Source organism: Podarcis liolepis (genome assembly GCF_965112155.1).
Source record: "Podarcis liolepis genome assembly, chromosome: 3".
NCBI lineage: Eukaryota > Metazoa > Chordata > Lepidosauria > Squamata > Lacertidae > Podarcis > Podarcis liolepis.
This window is the reverse complement of record NC_139557.1, coordinates 34,693,751-34,715,640: the sequence shown is the minus strand read 5'-3', so window position 1 is coordinate 34,715,640 and position 21,890 is coordinate 34,693,751. Positions and strand designations below refer to the sequence as shown.

Below are 21,890 nucleotides of genomic sequence, written 5' to 3'. Positions count from 1 at the left end.
TTTTCGTTTAGGTATGTGTCTTGTGCGTTGGGGTGCCCTTACGAAGGAAATATTGAGCCAGCGAAAGTTGCGGAAGTAAGCCACTTAAAAACAAAAACAAACAGCCCAGAAATATTTACTTCCCTGGGGATCTGTTTTCTTGTGAAGGGAAAGCACTGGTGACTTGAGGGCACGCTTTTTATTTGCACAGGTTTTTCTTATTCTCATTTTTGTATGATTTTATGGGATTATATAGAGAACAGACAGACAAAGAAGAGCGGCTAACACCAGTAAAATTACAGTAAAAACATAATAAGAAAAAACCCCCAATTTAAAATACAGGTTAAAATGCAATTTAAAATAGCATCAGTTTCTCACATCACAGTGAAAAGCAGACCTCTCACCACCTTTACACCCCAGCGGCACATTCAATTCTCTGCATCTCCTCCTGCATTGCAGTTCTTAATTGTCTCTTTCCTGCTGCTGCCCATGCATACAGACTGTGTTATAGCTAGTAGCCACCAGCATTTTGTGGTCAATAGAACTATAGAATAACCACCACCTTTGGCTAACCAACTGATTGAGGAAGCAGTCAGGTTACACAGGTTAAATTCTTCACTTGATGGCACTTGATAGCATTACTCATACCTGCAGCATGTGCTATGAAACACTTCTGTACAACCCAGGACTTCAGATCAAAGTTGAAAATTTCTAAGAAACCGTTGGCCTATTTTGGGTGTGTGTACATGTTGTTGGCTCATCACTTGATAATTGTAGCATCAAGTGATGGCTTACATGTGTAAAAACACCATTGGAACTTGGAGTTACCTCATGACAGAGTTTTCATCTCACCTGGCATCCATCTTAGTGTAATACTTCTCAGTACCTCTCACAGCGCTGTCAAATGATGTACCTCAATATTTAAATCAGCCCTTTAATAGTAGAGGTAAGATAGGACAAATGTGGGTAACCAGGAAACAACAACAACAACAACAACAACAACAACAACAACAACAACAACAACACTAAGCAGCTCCTAGCCACATTGCAAAAATCCAGGAACAATGTTTTCTTTTTCTCTGTTATTGCCATTACAGTGCTAGAGTTTGTTTCCACTAACGGTAGTTTTCCCCCTCAAACAATCTTCCATTTTATCCTGCCTCTTAGCCCTGAGTATCTGTTTACATGGAGTTTATCACGGTACTTCTCCCAGAGCAGATACAACTTTCATTTATTAAGAATAGCAATTTTCTGATTCAGTTGGTTTTCCCGTCAAGCTGCGTGTGACATATGTTTAGATATATTGATGGTGACAGGTTTAGCTGTGCTGTTCCCATATTTCCTATTGCAAAACCATATTGGAGTCTGTTCTCCAAAAGACCTTGATATGATGCTCAGGCCAAGTTCCCGCATCCCCCACCCCCTTGTCAATAAAGCCCCTTTCAGCATTTCAGCAGGAATGCAACTCTTCATTTTGATTCCACAAATATCCTCTGGTTTTCTATCTAAGGGCTTCTTCTACAGAAGATTTGTCAGAGTTTGTCCTCATTATCATCATTATGAGTTGCTTCCGGGAGCACCGTAATTTTGAAAAGTGGCATGCAAGTTGCATAACAATAATAAATAGTGTAATAATAATACTACTACTAGTAGGCCTTGGAAAGTTATGAACAATCTCCCCCTTCCCGAGATTCAGTAGAAATTGTATACAGTATGCCTGATTTTTCCCGGGTAAGTAATGGAACAGTTATGCCAAACTAAAAGAAATAGCCATGGGATTCACATCCTCTTTGCAGACTTTTAAATCTTGCTTGTGCCATTTATCTTTTGGCCTTTAGATTAAGCATATAATCATGCGGGTCACCTGGGACTAGCAGCTTTGCACCCTGTCAACTTTTATCACACTCGTCCCACCAGCAAAACCCATTATTATCATTGGTATTTTACCAATTTAGCACTTGTCATCCATCTGTAGCTGTTTCTTGTATCTCGTCTGCACTTGGGGACCACAGTGCAGTTGGCAATAAAGTGCAATAGGAAAAACTGTAGGACATCTGTTGAATCAAAAGTATGTGGCAAAAGCGTTATACATTGCAAATCCCGAGTGACATTATATGGCTTGTTAAGAAATATATAGGTGTTTTCAGTGTCCAGGAAGAAAGGGGTAGGTTCAGGGAATGCATGATTCCACAGCCTGCTCTTGAAAGCTTAATAATTGTGGGGTCTACACCAGCTCTCTATAGTTAATAGCTGGCTCCGCATTGTAAAATTTCTAAAAGCTGAATGGTATATTATGTCCTGGAGGACACTGTATATTTTTAGTGGGCTTTTCTCCTGTGCTTGTATGCTGGACCCAGGTGGGATTAGGATGCAGGCCTGAATGCAGTAAATGCAGAGAGAAAACCCCAGTCCTCCTGCTTTGAGCTGAACAACAGGAGTGAAAATTGGATCGCTTCCAGGAACACCACTGGTTAAAAGCTCCTGATAGGTGACTGCACTCTTGCTTTCAAGCACTAGATGATGCTCCTGCCACCTGGGCCTAGGATGCCAGCGCAGAGAAATACCTTTCAGGTGTATCCAGTGCACCCTTCCTTCTACATTTGCCTCCCTGAGTTTTTTCTGTAAATACATATTACAGTGGTACCTCGGGTTAAGTACTTAATTCGTTCCGGAGGTCCGTACTTAACCTGAAACTGCTCTTAACCTGAAGCACCACTTTAGCCAATGGGGCCTCCCACTGCCGCTGCACTGCCGCCGCACAATTTCTGTTCTCATCCTGAAGCAAAGTTCTTAACCCGAGGTACTATTTCTGGGTTAGCAGAGTCTGTAACCTGAAGCGTATGTAACCTGAGGTACCACTGTACTTTTCAGATTCCCAAACACACATAGGCAGAAAGGGGTGGGGTGGGGAGATGGTGCATGTAATCCATCTGCAACAGAAATTCTCTTTGACTTCCATGGAAGTATTAAGCAGGCAAATAAATGTCAGGTGTTTGTTTCACTGTGAATTTGTTTCATTCATTGAAAACACCTGGCAGTCTTAAGTTAATGTTCAACAAAAGAACTTAATTCTGAAAAGCTTGAAAATCAGAAAAAGAATACAGCCCTGTGCAGAGAGGCATAATCTGAAAAATCCCAGAGCAGAAGATGTTCTAGAACAGTTTTCCCTAACCTGGTGCCCTCCAGACATTGCTGAACTACAACTCCCATCAGCCCTAGCCGGAATGGGTAATAGTCAAGGATGAAGGGAACTGTAGTCCAATAACATCCAGAGGTCACCAGGCTGGGGAAGGCTGTTCTAGAAAGGATAGGAAAGGACCACCTGTTGAAAACAGGCCCCCTCAGGATTAATGCGGGAAAACACACAAAGGAGATGACTAGGATCCTAGTGTTAGTCTTTTCCGTTCCTCAGAAATTATTCATCGGTAAAAGTCACTTGAAACTGCTTTCTCCTTTCCCTGTTCTTCTTTTGCTTACGTTTGGTTCTCCTACCATTCCCTCCCCAGGTCTCCAAACGGCTATACAGCATGGGTTGCTATGAGATATCCCTTGGAGACACCATAGGTGTGGGGACGCCTGGCAGCATGAAGCGCATGCTGGAATCTGTTATGATGGAGCTCCCCGTGGCAGCAATTGCAGTGCATTGCCATGACACGTACGGCCAGGCTTTAGCCAATATCCTCACAGCGATGCAGGTAAGAAGATCCAGTCTCTGGTCTCCTCCAAATACAGTTTTTTTCGGTGCTAGCCTCATTCATCCTTGCATCTACGTAGGCTCCAGAAAGGAGAGGAAGAGCAAGCACGGGCATATGCAAAGTTCCTCACTCTGTTTTAGAAGGAGTGAGCAGCTTCTCTGGGACTAAGGATTGGTTTGCACAAGCTCCAGAGCAGAATGGGACCCTCTTGGGCATGGCTGCTCCCATGATAGGGAGATGTTCATTGGTAGACTGTGTGCTTCAATCCCAGGTAAAGGATCAGGTAGCAGTTGATGGGAAAGAGCTCTGCCTTGGATCCTGGATAGTGGCTGCTGTCAGTCAGTGTTAGAGTCAGACTATTGGTCCATCTAGCTCTCCACAGACTGCTAATGACTTTTCAGGATTTCAGACAAGCTTATCTCCTTGCCCTACCTGGAGATGCAGGGTATTGAATCTGGATCTTCTGCATGCATCGCAGATGCTCTGCCACTGTACTAGGCTGGGTGCCCCTGTGCTACGACTCACTGTAAGGCTATTTTAAATGCTCATAAGCCACCGTATTGCTGCCCCACCCATGTGATCAGTTTCCCCCCAAGGTTACCTAGATAGGCAGGGGTATAGCTGTACCGCAGTGACTCTCTCACTGCTGATGTTAATGTATGATCTGGGTTGGGTCCAGGCCAGGTGTAAGTCATGAGCTGAGGATCACATTCTATAGCTTAAAGTGAGTCGCACATTTCTGCACTGCATCCATCTGCGAGTGGCTGTCATTGATGGGCATGCTTTACATATTTGTCCACAATCTTCTTCGAAAACAAGGAGTTCAGTTGCACATGTGCAAAAATATATAACGGGAAAAGATCACAAACGTGGACAGAAATGGATAGAACACCACGGGCTGGTGCAAAATCAAAATATAGCAACCTGTGAATTATTATGGATACAATATGGACTATTTGATTTGTTTATTCCTTTCTGTGTATTTCTTCACTTTATACCCTACCAAGCATCTTGCACCCAAACATTGCAAATGAATCTGTAGCCGAGTTGGCTGCAGTCTAGTGGCTTGGATGCTCTGCATGGGATTGATTGTACTGTTAGACTCTTAACAGTTCAAGAGTAACCCAGCCATCTAGCAACAAATATAGAAGTTTCTTCAGTACCACTCTGCATCATATCATAATATATTGCTACTTTAAGTGCTATTTCCAAGGCTTTAGGAAAAGTGGAAATTGGAAATGTCCTCAGGAAAATATTTTTTTCTGGTCCCAGCTGGTGACTACTGAATTGTCGTATTGAAAACCTGCTGCATGATGAATTGCCCGAGCTTTACTATATGAAAACGCACTAATATATTAGACATGCTTCCTTTTAGGCAGAGTGCTGTTAAATTATAATTCCAAATGAAACGATGGGGACGTGGGTTTTATTCCGACATTTGCTACTGACTGCAACAGTCAGAGTCTGATGCTAACTAGTTTCAAAGTGCACATTTGTGGTGCCTCTTAACTTAGAAAGACAGGAATTAATCTGCATGTGGATAAAGGAGACTTAAAAACAAAAAACCCCAAAGCCTGTAGAATTCATTAACTGGGATACTCCAAGCATTTTCCCTAACAGAACCGCTTTTCTTTCTGAAGATCTTAGCTCTGTTCTATAATTTTTCATAGCAACATGTTAAAAAAAAATGCAGGATATTGTAGCCCTCTTAAGATGTTCATGAACACATGAGGGGAGCGGTATATAGTGGAGCAGGGGACATATGTCAACACTGCCCCCTCCAGTGCCAGTCTTGGCATGTTCAGCACAGAAATCTGAAGGGAACTGGCTGAATATGCTTAGCAGTCTTCCTGCAACTGGGACATTGAACCTGAGACCTTTTGGTCGTGCTGTACCACTGAGCTGCAGGCCTTCCCCCAAAGACTGAAGTGTGGCTGAAGTGTGTTCAGCCATGTGTGCTTAGAAGACCTTCCAGCTCAATGTGGGAAGGTCGAGGTGGAGTGGATTCCCCCAACACACCCAGAAGCATAGGGGGTCAAGGGCTGGAACATATCCCCGCCCCCCTCACATGTACAGACTGAATGCCCAAAGAGGTCTTATGTGTGTTGTTTTCTGGCAGTGTGATTGCAGTGATGAACAACTATGAAAGGCAATGTGCATCGTGCTATCTATGGCTGAGCCAAAATGTGGCAGTGGGGAATCCTAGATGGCCGTTAATTGAGCTGCAATGTCTAAATTGTGAGGGAATGGAACCTTCCAGAATACCTGTCCTAAACAGCCTAGCTTTGGAGATTGAGGTGGATGGGTAGAGAGATAGATAAATGATAGATAGATAGAGATAGATAGATGATAGATAGATAGATGATAGATAGATAGATGATAGATAGATAGATAGATAGATAGATGATAGATGATAGATGATAGATAGATGATAGATAGATGATAGATAGATAGATAGATAGATAGATAGATAGATAGATAGATGATAGATAGATGATAGATAGATGATAGATAGATGAGATTAACTGTGAGGCAATCCAAAAACTGACCTTGAAAACAGGAGTTGAGTATAGTAAAGGAAGCTGCAGACCAGTAGAAAACTGAGTGGATGTCGCTCCTACAAAATAGGAGTCAAGTGGGAAAGTCCCCAGAGGCAAGATAGCTATAAGTAGAAGAATGAGAATGCAGTAATCTAAGAAATGAAACCCGAAAGAGGATAAGCAGGACTGGGAAAGACCAGAAAAACTGGGAGACTTTGCTGCATCCCTTGAATTGGACCAATAGATTATGCTGCCTGGATATTGCCTTTGAGCTTCTATATTGAAATGTAGCTTCATTATAAGCTACTGCTTACTTTCAGCTACTGCTGTAGCTAATTCAGTGGCTGGGAATAAAACACTTTTCTCAATTAGCACAGAGAGAGAGTTCATTTGTACTAGCAGTGGGTGGGGTGGGGGAGATGAGGCTAAATTACAGGTGGCGCCAGAGGATGAAGTTCCAGGTTCCTTGATCCCTGTTGGCATTGCCTCTAGGCAGGCAGGGCCAACAGGGAATGGCAGCAGGAGGAAAGGATGAGCACCAGAATAAATCAGGGAACCTTGAAATCCCAAGGACAGTGGGAGCCAGTGCTGCTGATTGAATTTACAGCCCCCTGAACACATGTCAGTAAATGAATGAACCCTTTGGTCCCTGAAGCGCATAGATATGGGAACTGACAGCAGATTTCCAGGGACAGGGAGCATCACTGAAAGGCCATTTGTCATGTGTGTATAATATACATAGGTATATACATACATGCATACATACCATATTGCTGGAACTAGGAATATAATGTGGGTACCTAGAAATGCAGGGAGCCTAAAGAAAATGGGAAAAAGTGGAAGGGCAAAAGTCAGTCCTCCACTTTTTCAAAACAGGATTGTAGGAGTTGGGGCACATTACAACTTTGCACTTGGCCTGACAAAACTATACTTTCTCCGGAGTTTTCCTTCCTTCCTTCCTTCCTTCCTTCCTTCCTTCCTTCCTTCCTTCCTTCCTTCCTTCCTTCCTTCTGTCCTTCCTTTCTTTCTTTCTTTCTTTCTTTCTTTCTTTCTTTCTTTCGAGAGGTGAAATGGTAGACAAGAAAGGGTTGTGACTTCTCTGAAAAGTCTTTTTGTTACCCAGCCCTTTAAAAGGGGCTCCCTTAGTGGTATGTGTTTGGCTGCAATGTACCTGCATAAGCTCAAAGCTTTGGGTAGGGCATGTATACAGTCGGGCTTTAAATGTGTGTAAAAATTGTTGACCCCTGCCTGAGTAAATTTAACATCTAACATGTTGACCCCTGCCTGAGTAAATTTAACAACTAGCGTGACAATGAGAAGTATAAAGACAATTCCCCTAAAGACAATTCCTGAATGAATGGAAGCAGAGCAACATTCTGTCTCCTATTCTTTAGCGAACTGTAGGCTGTAATATTCTTGCACCAGTTCTCTAGATTGTTGCTGTCTTCTTCTCCTCAGCATGTTTGTGCCCGCTATTTTGTTTTCTGTTCTGGCAGTGATAGTACTCAGCCTCCAACACCCCCCCCCGCCAAATAACAATACTTTGATGGTATTTGATGAGGAAAACTTACCATCATTCAGTTGTGCCCTACTCCAAATGATATTGGACGAAGTCACTGAATCTGCATAAGAAACTACCTAAGAGGTTTTATAAGGGTTGTTCTAACAAAAGAGTAAGTAGTGAAAGAAGGCTGACTGCTTAGCCAAAACATTCAAAGGTTAAGATTACAGTGCTCAAGCCATTTACCCTGAAGAGGCATTGCTAAAATAAAAATATTAAGATTTCTCCAGAGTAAGTAGTTTGAAGCCTGATCTAATTGTTGATGCCACTGAAAGGAATAAATGTCAGGCATCAAATTGGGATATGATGTCTTTATAAACAGTGTGTTTTTGGTGCAAATGAAAAAAGCATATGAAGGAATGTTTCAAAACAATAAGATTTTAAACAGAAGTATGGCTAAGTCTTTGCTTGGTGGCTGAAACTTGGCTGAACCCAGAAACTGGGATATTAAAATATCAGACTATAGAATTTATAGAAGTGACAAAGTCAGCAAGAAGGAGGAGGCGTGGCTGGCTGTTTGAGTAAAAAGAGTGCTTTGAGTAAAACTGCATGTGTAGACTGGATAACATGTCAAAGGCAATGTGAAATGGCAAACCATTATTTATAGGAAACTGTGCGACCTCCAAGGGAGAAGGAAACAATCTGGACCAACAAGATGTATAACTGATACTAGTTGCTCCTGTCATGACCAGTATTGTTACTGCTTCTACCATAACATTACATTTGGATTTAACAACTTGCTGGAGGCTTGTACAGAGCCCCAAACGGCATAGTTTCTGCCCAGATACTCAGGGCACTTCCAGGCTACCTGTTTATTGGCCATTAATCCTGATCTGCTTGCAGGGAGATTTGACAACATTGGGTATATATTATGATTTGTTTGTGGGTTATGACTGTTACTGTGTAGGCCAATTTAGGAACATTTTTTTCCAACCCAGATTCAGTGTTCACACATGATTGGCTGGTTTTCTCAGCCAAAGTGCTGGTGATCATCCACACGCAACACATGTAGAATGCCAACATCTTATATTAGTAAAATCAGCAGAGATGATGCACTGCACCAGTGGCAGGTCAAAAGATTTATGAGAGGAAGTATTTTTTTCTTTGACATTCTTCAAGTTGCAGCTCCTAATTCAGTGCTTAACAGTTGCAGCTGAGAGCAACGTCAAGAAATGCTCTAAGGTAGAATCCACACAAACTGTACCAGGACATCATTCAAAAGACCTGCATTAGGACCTTGGAGCTAATGTAGAAGGGGGCAACTGTTGAGGATTTTGGGAGAAGGATGATAAAGGAATGGTAGTATTCAGCTGTAGCAACAGATCTACATGTAGAGTGATCTGTATCGCTGGCACCTTTTTATACTCTCTGTCTCATTCATAGGTGTCATTTGATATATGTTGTGTTGACTTCATAAAATAAAAGTGGATTATTTGATGAAAAAGTGATAACCATTTATTGGGATTTGGTAGCATCTTCTGCATTCACAAACCAAGTTAGGAGAAACAATTGTATATACTTGTTAAGATACACACACACACACACACACACACGGCTTGGTCTTCTGAATTCTATATGGAAAATTGCCAGATATGTAGTGAGCATTCTGTGCTTTGATTTTTCAGAGTGTTGTACTAGAAATCTTAATCTTAAGGATTAGACAAGAGTAATAAACAAATTTGTTAAGTGGCTGAAATAAATAAAAATTGTAAATATATAAAAAAGGTTTCCTGCTGTGATCATACCAACGAGGTGGTGGAAGATTCAGTCTCCAGTTCCCAGATTCTATTTCTTTAACATATGTCTTACAGAACCATGGAAAATGAAGATAAGATTTCCAATTTTCCATGTAGTTAACAGGGGGTGGGGAAGTAGACTAGCGTGAGAAACAATGGAGTCCAGATATTTTTGGATCCCCATTACTTATATGGCCAATATATCCTTCAGGAAGCAGAGTGAATTTTGGAGGAAAACGGTAAGTGTAACAGGATTTATTTTATAAATAGACACAGGTTTTTTTTTAGTCCGGCAATTCCCCAAACCTGCATCTTCTGGAAAACCATATCAATAGCACATGGTGCTTAGTCTGATGCTACATATAGAATTGAATCATGACATTCTTGCCTTTTATGGTTGTCAGGTGTGTTTAGGAGCTTGTATGTGTCCTCTCCGCAGCAGCTAACAGCAACTTTGGGGGTGGTGGTGTTAGATTAAGAGAATGGCACAGGATAATTTGGAAGCCCCCTGTCCCTGGCAGCTTTTAAAGTTAAACTAAAATATCAGGATTTGGAATCCTAGATCTCCTTGTGCAATGTGTAGTTTGGCCTTGCAATGCAAAACACAAAGAAACTCTCCTAGAATTATATAACCAGGAATGCTATCAAATGATATGGTGCTTCCTTCAGATAGTCTTAACAAGTTCTCCAAAGACTTTTTGAAATGATGTGTTTACTCACTGTTGCTCTTACTGGCGTTACCACTATTTAGTAATATTTGAATATATGAGGCTTTTGCACTGTTCTGAAGTGTCAGGGACTGGGGGCCTCTAGCTTCACCCTGCACTCTACAACAACAGCCCATAGCTGTCAACCGTCCCTTATTTGGCGGGAAAGTCCCTTATCCCAGCGCTGTGTCCCTCTGCTGTCCCTTATTGATGATGTCCCTTAAATTTCCTGGGTTTCAAAGGAAGCAGCTCCTCTCCCTCCCTCCCTGCCGGCCAGGGAGGAGGGAGGCTCCAACTGTGTTGCTTGGCTGCGTTGCTCACCCAATAAGGAGTCTGAGAACGACTGGGGGATGGAGCTTGCATGCCTTGTGCCGATCAAATCGGCCATGTTGCCTGGGGACTCGCCTTTGCTCATCGCTTCCCAGCGGAGAGGTGACAATAGTTTTCCTTGCTGCATCCCCTTTGCTGGGTTGCTGCACTGTGGGAACCACCACTTGAGGCTTCGTTTGGCTGCTGGCTGGGCTTTCTGCCTTTGGCTCAGAAGTTGAACATACCTGTGCTCTGAAAATCCCTTATTTTGACTGCTGATCCCTTATTTTCGAGGCTGCTGGTCCCTTATTTTCAAATCTGTAAGTTGACAGCTATGCAATGGCCATGTCAGAGGCTCTCTTGGAAGCAAGAATCATTCTAATAGGCACAGGAAACTGGATTAAGACAAGGGAAGGTGAGGCGGGCCAAGTAAATGAAGTTTCCCATCAAGCAGCTGATCAGCCACAACAGTTGTTTTTAAAGAAAGCTCTTCATATGTTGCCCAGTTCCTGCACATGCACCCAGCTGGATCCAGGCCCTTGTCTTGAGATCCAGTAGTCCATAACATTTACTGGGTTGGTTTCCCTGCCAACCAGCCAACTCATTTTTGAACTCTTCCAAGAAAACAATATGAACTGAGACACATAGGAAGCTGTCTTATATTGGGTCACGTCACTGGTCTATCTAGCTCAGTATTCCAAGGTTTTCCAAACCTGGGTCTTCGGCTGCTTTTGGACTACAACTCCAATCATCCTAAACTAGCAGAACCAGAGGTCAGAGATGATGGGAATTGTAATCCAAATACTGCTGGAGACCCAAGTTTGGGAAACCTTGGTCTACACTGACTGACAGTAGTTCTCCAGGGTTTCAGGAAAGAGTCTCCTAACAACTTGCAACCCCCTTAAGAAACTACAGTTCCCAGAATTCTTTGGGGGAAGCCATGACTGTTTAAAGTGGTGTCATAGAGCTTGAAATGGGTGTGCAAATGTGACCTTAGTTCAGAACCTCAACGACCTTTCCCTAGAGTTGTTCTTATTCTGGAAATAAGCATTCCTCAAGAATATTTAACAAATGGCCCGCAGGGAGTTGCAGCGTCGACCAGGGATAAAATCTATGCAGTGTTTAGGGACTTGTGTAAAATTCAGAAGCCTTAATTTCATTGAAGAAAAAGGGAAGGATGAGGGATGGATTTGGGCCTACCACTTTATATGGCTCTTTTGCCTCTGGTTTCCTCTGGGCTTTATTAAATTGATTTCTCCTGGAGGTAATTTGTATTTCAGGCTTTCTAATTAAATATGTAACTCCTCCACTGTGAATTTTTTCAGCTCTTTGTAGCCAGTCAGCATCATCTGTCACATATATCACTGCCTTTCTGTTAGCACGAGGAATCGCTTTTGCCTTCTCAGGAGTCTTGTGTTGTTTTTGAAAAGCATTTTACACCTCATAAGTAGTCAGAGGACGGCTTATATATTTGGAAATCATTTGTAGCTCTCAGCACATGTCACTCAGGTTGGTCTTGTACCTAGCTGGTTGCTCAGATCAGATATGAAGAAGCAGCATCCATCATTTGTCCTATCTCAGGACCATCACCATGTCATTTCTGCTTTCTTCGTGAAATTTGGAAATGCTTTGAATACACTTTATTGTTTTTGTTTAGGCCATGTTCTGAGCACCCCATTCTAGGAAAAAAATCCCCTCATTTTAAAGTCTTATTTTTCATACATCTGGCATTTTAACTCCCCCCGCCACCATGCTTTAAACACAAAAAGAAAGGGGGAAAAAACTCTTCTGGGCTCTTTGCCTCTTAGATTCTCCTCAATGTGCCAAAGTGGTGACCAAAAACACATACAATATCCCATCTGAGGCCCGTTCAGGTTCAGGTTAAAATGCAGCTCGGCTGTATAAAAACTTTTAGTAGGATCCATGTCATACAAGATGAGTTGTTAAGCCTTAATTTTATGTGTGCATTATCATGTTTTCTGCTTACACTTTGGCTCTGATGGCTTCCTCAAATCACCCTTTTCCCTTAACATTGACCGCTTTAATGCATAAGTGAAGTGGGGATTAGGCTGGTAGCTCCACAGGAAAATGGAAAATATAACAAACAGATGCCTCGTCTCCTTTAATTCTATCATTCACTGCTGTTTTCCTGGCGCCTTTCTTAATATGTGTGTGTGTGCACTAAGTGTACAATTGTTATCCATGTGCTACACAGACTCTAGGTACCTTTTCTCAAGGCAGAGCTGCAGTATGAGATGGATGAATCTCTCAATTTTGTTTTCTCCCATTTCCCATTTTTCCAGTCTTAATTTTAGTTCTTCATGTTTCCACATCAGTGTGCATTTTTAAAAAGTCCTCATGAAAACTCGCCAGAGTTTTAGTGCCAATATTTCCTGATATACACGTTTTTATATGCCATTTCCCCTAATGTGCACATTTGCGGAAGTGCAAACTGAGAAGCATAACCGGTTCATGTATTGTTTCAGGAACTGTGAACTAGGGAGTTTCACATTAAAATGTGAACCAGATTTCTTTGCCGTCCCTAGCTCTGGTTGAAGGAAACATGGCACTTAGAGTGCCCCTACCACAATATTCCTTCTGGGGACATGGGTGGTGCTGTGGTGTAAACCACTGAGCCTCTTGGGCTTGCCAATCAGAAGGTCGGCGGTTTGAAACCCCACAATGGAGTGAACTCCTGTTGCTTTGTCCCAGCTCCTGCCAATCTAGCAGTTTGAAAGCACGCCAGTACAAGTAGATAAACAGGTACCGCTCCAGCGGGAAGGTAAACGGCATTTCCGTGTGCTCTGGTTTCCATCATGGTGTCCCATTGTGCCAGAAGCGGTTTAGTCCTACTGGCCACATGACCCGGAAAGCTGTCTGTGGACAAACGCCGGCTCCCTCGGCCTGAAAACAAGATGAGTGCTGCAACCCGATAGTCGCCTTTGACTGGACTTAACCGTCCAGGGGTCCTTTGCCTTTACCTTACCTTATTCCTTCTGGGGAAATGTCATTTTGCTTCCCCCACCTCTTTACCCCATTGTTTAGTTCCAAGAGTTGGCTATATTGGAATAAGTTTGTGTGAGTGTTGTAGACCTCTATTGGATATGATGATGTTTACTAGTGAGAAGCACCAAAACTCAAGTCCTATTCTCCAGTGCCTTGTTATTATTTAATTATAAGCTTTATAAAGTTTTAAAAAATGTATATATTTAAAGTGCTTTAGGCTGCAATCTTACTGGAGGTAAGACTCACTAAACTCATGTAGACTTCTGAGCAGACAGGTGCAGGATCATGTTGTTAGGGACTGATCGCTCCTGCAATTTTACTCCAAGGCAGACATGCTCCTATGGCCCAGCCTTGCCTGGGCTGATTGGAGTTGTGGTCTAAAATATTTGTAGGGCACCCGTTGGTGAATGTTGATATAGCCCTTAAAGAAGTCAACAAACAGAAGTGGCCAGCATCATCAAGGCTTCCTCTTTCCTTAGCAGTTCCTCAACATGTTATGGCAATTTCCTTTTTTAAAATTTTAAAGATTCGATGATGATGAAAGTATTCTGCAGTAGGGCTATCTATTCTATAACTAGGGTACCTTTGTTTTGCTACGTGGGATCTGATGCTGGATTCACAGTAGTGCAAGTATAGCACTAGAAGAAAAGGGAAAAAGCAGATTGTTGTGTGGAAAGGCCCCCCCGACGCTGTTTTAATAGCCACCCTCCCACGCAATCGCAGCAGTAGCCTCTTTATAGATCTCCTTTTATCATCTTACTGTGCCTTTTTTAACTTGACTGCTTAAATTACTATGTTAAGAGCTGGTATCCTCCAGTTCCAAAGGGATCAGGGCTAGACTCTCTCTCTTTCTCCCTCTCCATCTCTCCCTCTTTGGGTCAGAAACAGACACTTTTTTTCTGGACTAGAAGAAAATTTCTTCCAAATGCTGTGAACAAGGCCTTTTCCAAAAGTTTCATAGATTTATGGAATCAAACTCCTTGCTTTTTATTTTAATTTTTTAAAAGGAAGCGCTTAGAAAAAAAATTCTTTACAGTGTGGGTGCTTTATTAGTTGTAGTAATCAGTTGGTATTCGTATGCTTGTACAACAAATTAAATTAGGGCTGCCATATGTTCAGATTTCAAAGGCAGAAATGATGTCCAGAGGGAATTTCCGAAATAGGGTGCTTTGCCCTGGAAAAATCAGGCGTCCATTGAAAAATCATGGTTTTTGGGTCTTTTTGTAAAGAAGAAGAAGAAGAAGAAGAAGAAGAAGAAGAAGAGGAAGCAGCAGCAGCAGCAGCAGCAGCAGCAGCAGCAGCAGCAGCAGCTGCTGCTGCTCTACAGTTCCCAAGCCTCTCTCTGTGAATATTGAATAAAATGCAGGTGGTAATGAGTTTTCCTTGTCTTATCCGTTTGTGGCAACCTGCCATGGGGGTTGGTTCCTCTGCCTCCTGACAACATCAGTGAAGGGCAAACCAACTGGTGCAGTTGAAAATATGTTAGGAATTGTCCATCTGAGGCCCCTGGTAATTAGAGGCTAGTCTGTGGAGATTGACAGGGTAAATCACCAGCAAATGTTTACACAACAAAACATACGCCCAGTATAATATCCTACGCTGATGTTACTGAAACCAGTATCCGGAAATGTACAGTGGAAATAAGACCTGGTACCTTTCGGGTGCCAAGGCAAACATCAATTACAGCACAGTGTGAGAGGAGTCATAAGAAATACTACCGCGTATCAGTAGTTCAACAAAGTCAGCACTTTTGTGTAATTGCAGGGGAAAGGGCTGCAAAACATTACGGATCTCAGCAAGAAACGGCCCTTTATACTTTAAAACCGATCCTTGATAAAACAATGCTGGGGTCATGAGAAGGCTACTTTGCCAATTTTGCTCTCACCGTGGGATCCGCGGACATCTGGCTGAGCTGCGGAAGCTGGAAAACGTCTTTAATATTCTCCTGACAGTAAAAATGGACATGTGGAAAACATTCTAACCTGTTAATCTGTGGTGCTCCTGAAAAAAAAAGGGGGAAGAAATAAGGAGGGAGGAGGAAGGGACATTTGGCTTTATACTTTGTGATGATGAATAGAATGTCTCCAGGTCCAGCTGTAAATAAGTTAATGGCACTGGAAAGGAGACGGTCGTCTCTGTTTCCCCAAATGGAGCTGAAAATGAGAGTGCACCTGTGTAGCTCTCCTGCTGCAATAAATGCCAGGAGTTGCATTTAGTCTGGCCAGATAGTTGGACAACTTTATTTTTATCCTTTTAAATGAAAGAAAGAAAGAAAAGATTAGGGAAGGTTGTTTGCAATGTTTTGGTTCTTCTGCACTGACACTGTTTGATGGATTGAGGCTACGACTCCCTCCCTTTTGGGCCTTCAAGATCAACCTTTTCAACCTTGGGTTTCCAGGTGTGGTTGAACTACAACTCCTATCTTCCCTAGCTAGCAGGACCAGTGTTCAGGGATGATGGGAGTTGTAGTCCAACAACATCTGGGGACCCAAACTAAAGAAAGGCTGCTGTAGATTATAAGACTAAAATGTGGTTAAGATGTGGAAGTCACTGTTTCACATTCATAGCTTGTACAGTAGAACCTTGACTTACCACCTCCCCTACTCACAAACAATTCGACTCGTGACCGCAGCAAACCCGGAAGTAAATACCGGGTTTGCTGCGATTCACGCATGCGCAGAAGTGGCTTCTGCCGTCTGCACATGTGCAGAACGGTGCTTCTACCAGCGACCAGGATCAACTCACGAAAGGACCACCAGAACGGATTCCGTACGTGAGTAGAGGTTCCACTGTTTATGATACAAGGCTCATTTTGGTCCCTTAGCCTCAGGTGACATTGATGCTTGGTAAGTTCTGATGAAGTGAAAACCTGAACCAGAGAGACATTAAAAAATCTGCACTGACATGCTGATGTACTCTTCACACTGTCTTAATATTTATTCTTTGTATAACATTTTATTTTATTTAATTGTTTATCACATAAATAAAGAGTGGTGGGGTTTTTCCTCTGCAATGGGCTTCCAAATAATCTCCACCTAAAAACAATGTAGAAAAAGAACCAGAAATGATGCATTTATGGATTAGCTGGAAACACAGGGTCTAAGCCATGAGATGTATTGCTTTAACATCTGTCTGTTTCACAGTGAAGGTTTACCAAAATATATCTTGGAGTCTTTGGTGCAATTTTTCATTGCTGGATAAATAATCCAGAAGAACTTTTAGTACGATAATGTTGTGAATGTTGAAGGTGGCCTTGTCCAAACACCTGCAACCAGGACGGGATCTTCAGGGCAAGGTTGCACATCTAGACACTCCTAAAAGGGAAAATAAGGTTTTTTTCAGCTGTTGCCTTGAGGCACTGGAAAGAAGCCCCCATAAAAAGCAGGCCTATTAAGAGAGGGAGAGGGGGAGGAAATGTAACATTTCTTTTAGCTTTTGGGCTAAAACATGGGTAGGCAAACTATGGCCTGGGGGCTGGATCCGGCCCAATCGCCTTCTAAATCCGGCCATCTTCCAAGGCACCTCTAGCGGCCCCCCGACTAGATCCCAATCTCAACAGTTGCACCCTTTTCATTTAATACTTAATTTAGTGGCTGGTAACATATTCCTTTTGGTGGGGCAGAGCAGGTTCTTGCAGGTGGGTAGGGGGGAGAGGAAGATGGCCAATCACACAAAAGCCCCACCCCACAGCAGCCATGTTTTCTGCATGTGACAGCCATGTTATTCACAAAAACAGAGTGATGCCCATCTCTCTACATTCCCCCTCAGTATCAGGGCACTTGAATTCTGGGTCACTGTGGGAAAATTCAAGTCTGTGGCCAGAAGTCATTCAACATGGGAACAACTGGGGAGAAGGGAGGATGCGTTGTTAAATATGAAAAATTGGCCCAGGGCTTGCATCACTGATGGGGGCTATTGATAGGAGACGATCCCTGAATGTGACATTTTGCCAGCGGCCCTCTTGATCTTGGTGCAGTCCTGCTGAAAATTATAGCATTTGTCTGGAGCTGAGAAATGTAGAACACCACACATTTTACATCTAGATCTATATACCTATATCTAAACACACAGAGAGATGCAACAAAATGTGGAATTTTGAGGCTTGTGAAACTCACATTATAACATTCTGTATTGTAGAAAGCACTGGCTCCTAGATAGGGTTGCCATGTTTCAAACAGTGAAAATCTGGGCGGCAAAAAATAAATAAATGCCATTTTTAAAAAACTATTTTAAAGGGAAATCAGCAAAAATGGCACTGCCGACATGGGCTGCCATTCATCTGGGTTTTCCTGGACATTTGACAGACTGCAGTATTCCAGATATATGTCTGGGAAATTTAGGACATATGGCAGGCCTACTCTTGGACAGGGCATACATTTAAGCTGCCATTTTTATGCCCTTAGAAGTGGCACATTCCCCCCTCTGCTAGTTTAACATCCTATCTTCAAAAAAACCCCAATGCTGAATAATGTGGACACCTTATTGTCCACTTAGCCTGCAGCTTAAACAGAAAAAGTTGTCCAGTTATCAGTAGCACAAACAGAAAATGGCACATCTTGAGGCAACAGTGACTCCAAGTGGTCAATGAAGGAACAGTTTTCATCTTGTTTTTCTTTTTTAACAAAACGTCATAGCAAAATAAGTTGTTCACATCATGCATATCCACCTTATTTTTTATTGTAAGTTGTTTTAATCAGCTTTTAACATTGTGTTTTAATGTTGTGACCTGCCCTGGGACCTTAGGGTGAAGGGCAGTTAATAAAGAATAATAATTTAGATTTAATTTATAGTACCGTGTCCAAAAACCACAGTCCATACATGGGAAGTCCAGTATGAACTCCATAAGTATTTCAATTTGGATGTCTTTGCATGCCAAAATGTGGAAGTAATTAAACACCAGGCAGGCCAGAATACAGCCCAGGCTGCACTTGGCTTGCTCACTCCAAGCTATTCAGACCAGTGGGGTGTATGTGTTTAATTGTTAGCTTCAAATGAAACTTCAAATTACACTGTCTGCAGATATTTGAAGGAGCCCACACAATGATTAAGCTGAAACTGAGTGCCAAAAAATCAATTTTGCTTGATTGCAGTGGGGGAAACATGCCAAATGCAAGAGAAGATGGATGCAGATGACTGGGATGATCTGTTTGAGAAACACTTGGAAAATTATTTTCATCTATGATCAAAAGCTTGAAACCTCTGTTCTGTCCACAGCTGCAATTCAGAGCATATATATATGAACATTGAGGTTCCAGTGATTGCTTTCCACCTAGTGGATGGTTCCTTCCCCGCTTTTGAACACATCAGCTTAAGCTACTGGTTCTCCAGAGCTTATTGATATCATCATCATCATCATCATCATTTGGATTCCTTACCCATCTCTTTCATCCTATGGTCACACAGCAGGTTGTGGTAGTAAAAGAATGTACAAATATGTTTCAAAAATTATGATTTTTTTAAAAATGGTAGGTTCAAATATACAGTCATACCTTGGATCCCAAATGCCTTGGTACTCAGATGTTTTGGCTCCCGAATGCCACAAACCCGGAAGTGAGTGTTCTGGTTTGCAAACATTCTTTGGAACCCGAACATCCAACGGGGCTTCCGTGGCTTCCGATTGGCTGCAGGAGCTTCCTGCAGCCAATCAGAAGCCGTGCTTTGGTTTCTGAACGTTTTGGAAGTTGAACGGACTACCGGAACGGATTCCGCCCAAGATACGACTGTATAAACAAAGCAGGAATGTGTTAACCTTCCCAGATAACTCAAATTATTGTCTAAAATAAGCCACAATAAAACACAAGTTTAAATGTAGAATAGAAAATGAAGAGAAATTGCCCGAAAATGCAGAAAATGCTCTTTATGTGTGTTGGCCTTCTTTTTCTTTTCTTTTCTTTTTTCTTTTTTGGTTCAGCCCACTCCAGTGAGCATATTGAATTGAGAATTATTGCTTTTGATTGTTTTTCAGATGGGAGTTCATGTTGTGGATTCTGCTGCTGCTGGCTTAGGAGGTTGCCCCTATGCGAAAGGTGCCACGGGCAATGTAGCCACAGAAGATGTGCTATATATGCTGAATGGCTTGGGAATCAATACGGTAAGCTGTTTTTCATGTCCCTCTTAAACTTTTGCAGATTTCTTAAAACTATGGATTGGAAGTCTTGCTCGCTATGTTGATTTTAGTACATACACAAGCAACTGGGCATATCAGTATCAATCATCCTGATGCATTTTGGGGAAATGTCAGACCATTTAGCTTGCTTTTGATCCTGTCGAAAGGATGACTTTGCAAGCATTTGTTACGAGAAAATAAACTTGCTTGGAATCCTATTGCTGCTAGCAGAAGGCCTCCTGTCTGCATTGAGCAGCTGCTGTGGGATCCTATTCTCTGTCGGTAGTTAGATATGCTGCTTTCTAACAATGGTTGTCGGCTAGCATTCACAGAGTAGCTACTATGTGCCTTGCTATTTTTCTGGGGGTACGCAGGGGTATGCATACCCCTAAACATTTTGCGAATCTAAGTTTGGCCTCATTGAGGGGCAGTATTTCAATATGAGTAGGAAAATGAGAGTACCCCTAAACATTTTCTAAAGAAAAAAAGCACTGGGTGAACATGTGAACACACACTAGACTCTGGAGCACATGAGTGAAAATGGCAAAAATGTGAGCAAGAGAAGCTGCCTTCTAGAGAACCAGACCATTGGTTTTTGAAGTTCTGTACTGTTGACTCCACCTTGCAATGGAAGGCTTCAAGCAGGTGTCTTTTGAGTTCTACTATCTTCAGTCATGAATCACATTATAGGGAGGAAGATAGGAAGCCCTTGATTTGGGACAAGTCCTGCGATTCCATAGACTTTTAAGACAATAGTTGTCCCTCCATCCCTCCCAATAATTTATTTTAAGCACTACCTGCAACCATTTAATTACCTGGATGTGTTAGAGATAAAAAATTGATTTTCCCCATATAAATAGTTTACCACTGAGATGTTTCTCTTGTGCTTCTTATGCGCATGGAACAGCACTGGATGCTTCTTAGCCGACCAAGATGTGGATTCATTAAGGTTCTCTTTGGGCACCCTCCTGCCTGCATTAGAACTTGCTTATCCATGCATTGCCCATGCAATAGCTGAGAAAACATTTAAATGATTCAGACATGTGAGCATGGCAACTCACATGGGTCTTTCCCCTGGAACTGATTCTTCCGGAACACTGACAGTCCCATGGAAAAGGCGTGTGAAATCAGCTCTCATTCTTTGGTTTATTTCATCTTTCTCCCCATCTCGTGTATTGTTATTATCAACGAATCACTTCCCACGAGGCATCTCAAAGCGGTTAGCAATACGTATATAAAAGGACCGCGTATCTAAAAACAGTTAAAACAATTGCACATATTAAAACAAATTCAAAGCAAATGTGAAAAACAATCACAAATTAAACAAGCCACAACAAAATGAACAAATGAAATCAATTTCAAATCCTCTACTACAGATACCATATGGGGTATCAATCTCCACTTGCTGAGGCTTGCTGAAAAAGGAAAGTCTTCAACAAGCTTCCAAATAACAATATGTAAATAAAGATATGACTTTGCATACAGCCAATATTTTCAGGATGGGGGTACACACCCATGCTTGTCCCTTCAAAATAAACGAACCCCCATTCAAAACACCCAAAGCATCAGTTCCCCAAACAACTGCTAGTACTAGATCTGAGAGTTCTGAGAATTTATCATTTTCATGTCCTGTAGCATTTCTCTCTTGACAGCAGGCAGCACTTACAAATCCTGAATGTTGCCTCATGTTTACCTTTGATCTGTTCTATCTCCTCGCTTCCTCTCACCACTATGTTCCTGTTCTTGCTTTGTTGACTGAAGTCGGTTTGAGAGGGACACAATGAACGAAATGCTTTTTGAATCCCTGCCAGCGTTTTCCAATGGGCTCTGCTCATTGGGGTGACGGCTAATGCCTGCTTTACAAAGGCTCTGAAAATGATTCGTCGAGGTGTCAGTTAGCTGAAGGAAAACTGAAATGTTGAGAACATCTGCAGGCAGAGTGTGCAGTGCTCCAAAGGTCAGCTTGGTCTCACAGATCTATAACATCTGGGGATATTTGTCAGGAGGCAAAAATATGATTTGAGGTGGCTTAAGTGCTTTCCCAACCCTGTCAAATTTGTGTACCAAAATCAACAGGGTTCAGAAATAGTATTTGGTATTGTTACACTTCAAATTGAAGCACATGTTATCTATTTGAATGATTTATAAACCTCTCCTCATTGTTCACACAACCCCAGAGCAAGAGACATTAAAATACAATAAAACAATATTTCATTTAAACACAGCTTTAATGTAGAAAACAGACAATATT

General features: G+C 42.1%; 1 protein-coding gene across 1 annotated transcript in view; it reads left to right on the top strand.

The window, feature by feature from the left end:
* HMGCLL1 (3-hydroxy-3-methylglutaryl-CoA lyase like 1) overlaps positions 1–21,890 on the top strand; it is a 60,638-nt gene that overhangs the window by 31,307 nt on the left and 7,441 nt on the right. The window contains exons 6-8 of the mRNA XM_083495679.1: positions 12–75; positions 3,486–3,674; positions 19,499–19,624. Of these exons, the coding sequence (XP_083351805.1) occupies positions 12–75; positions 3,486–3,674; positions 19,499–19,624 (379 nt within the window). The remainder of the gene's footprint in view (positions 1–11; positions 76–3,485; positions 3,675–19,498; positions 19,625–21,890) is intronic.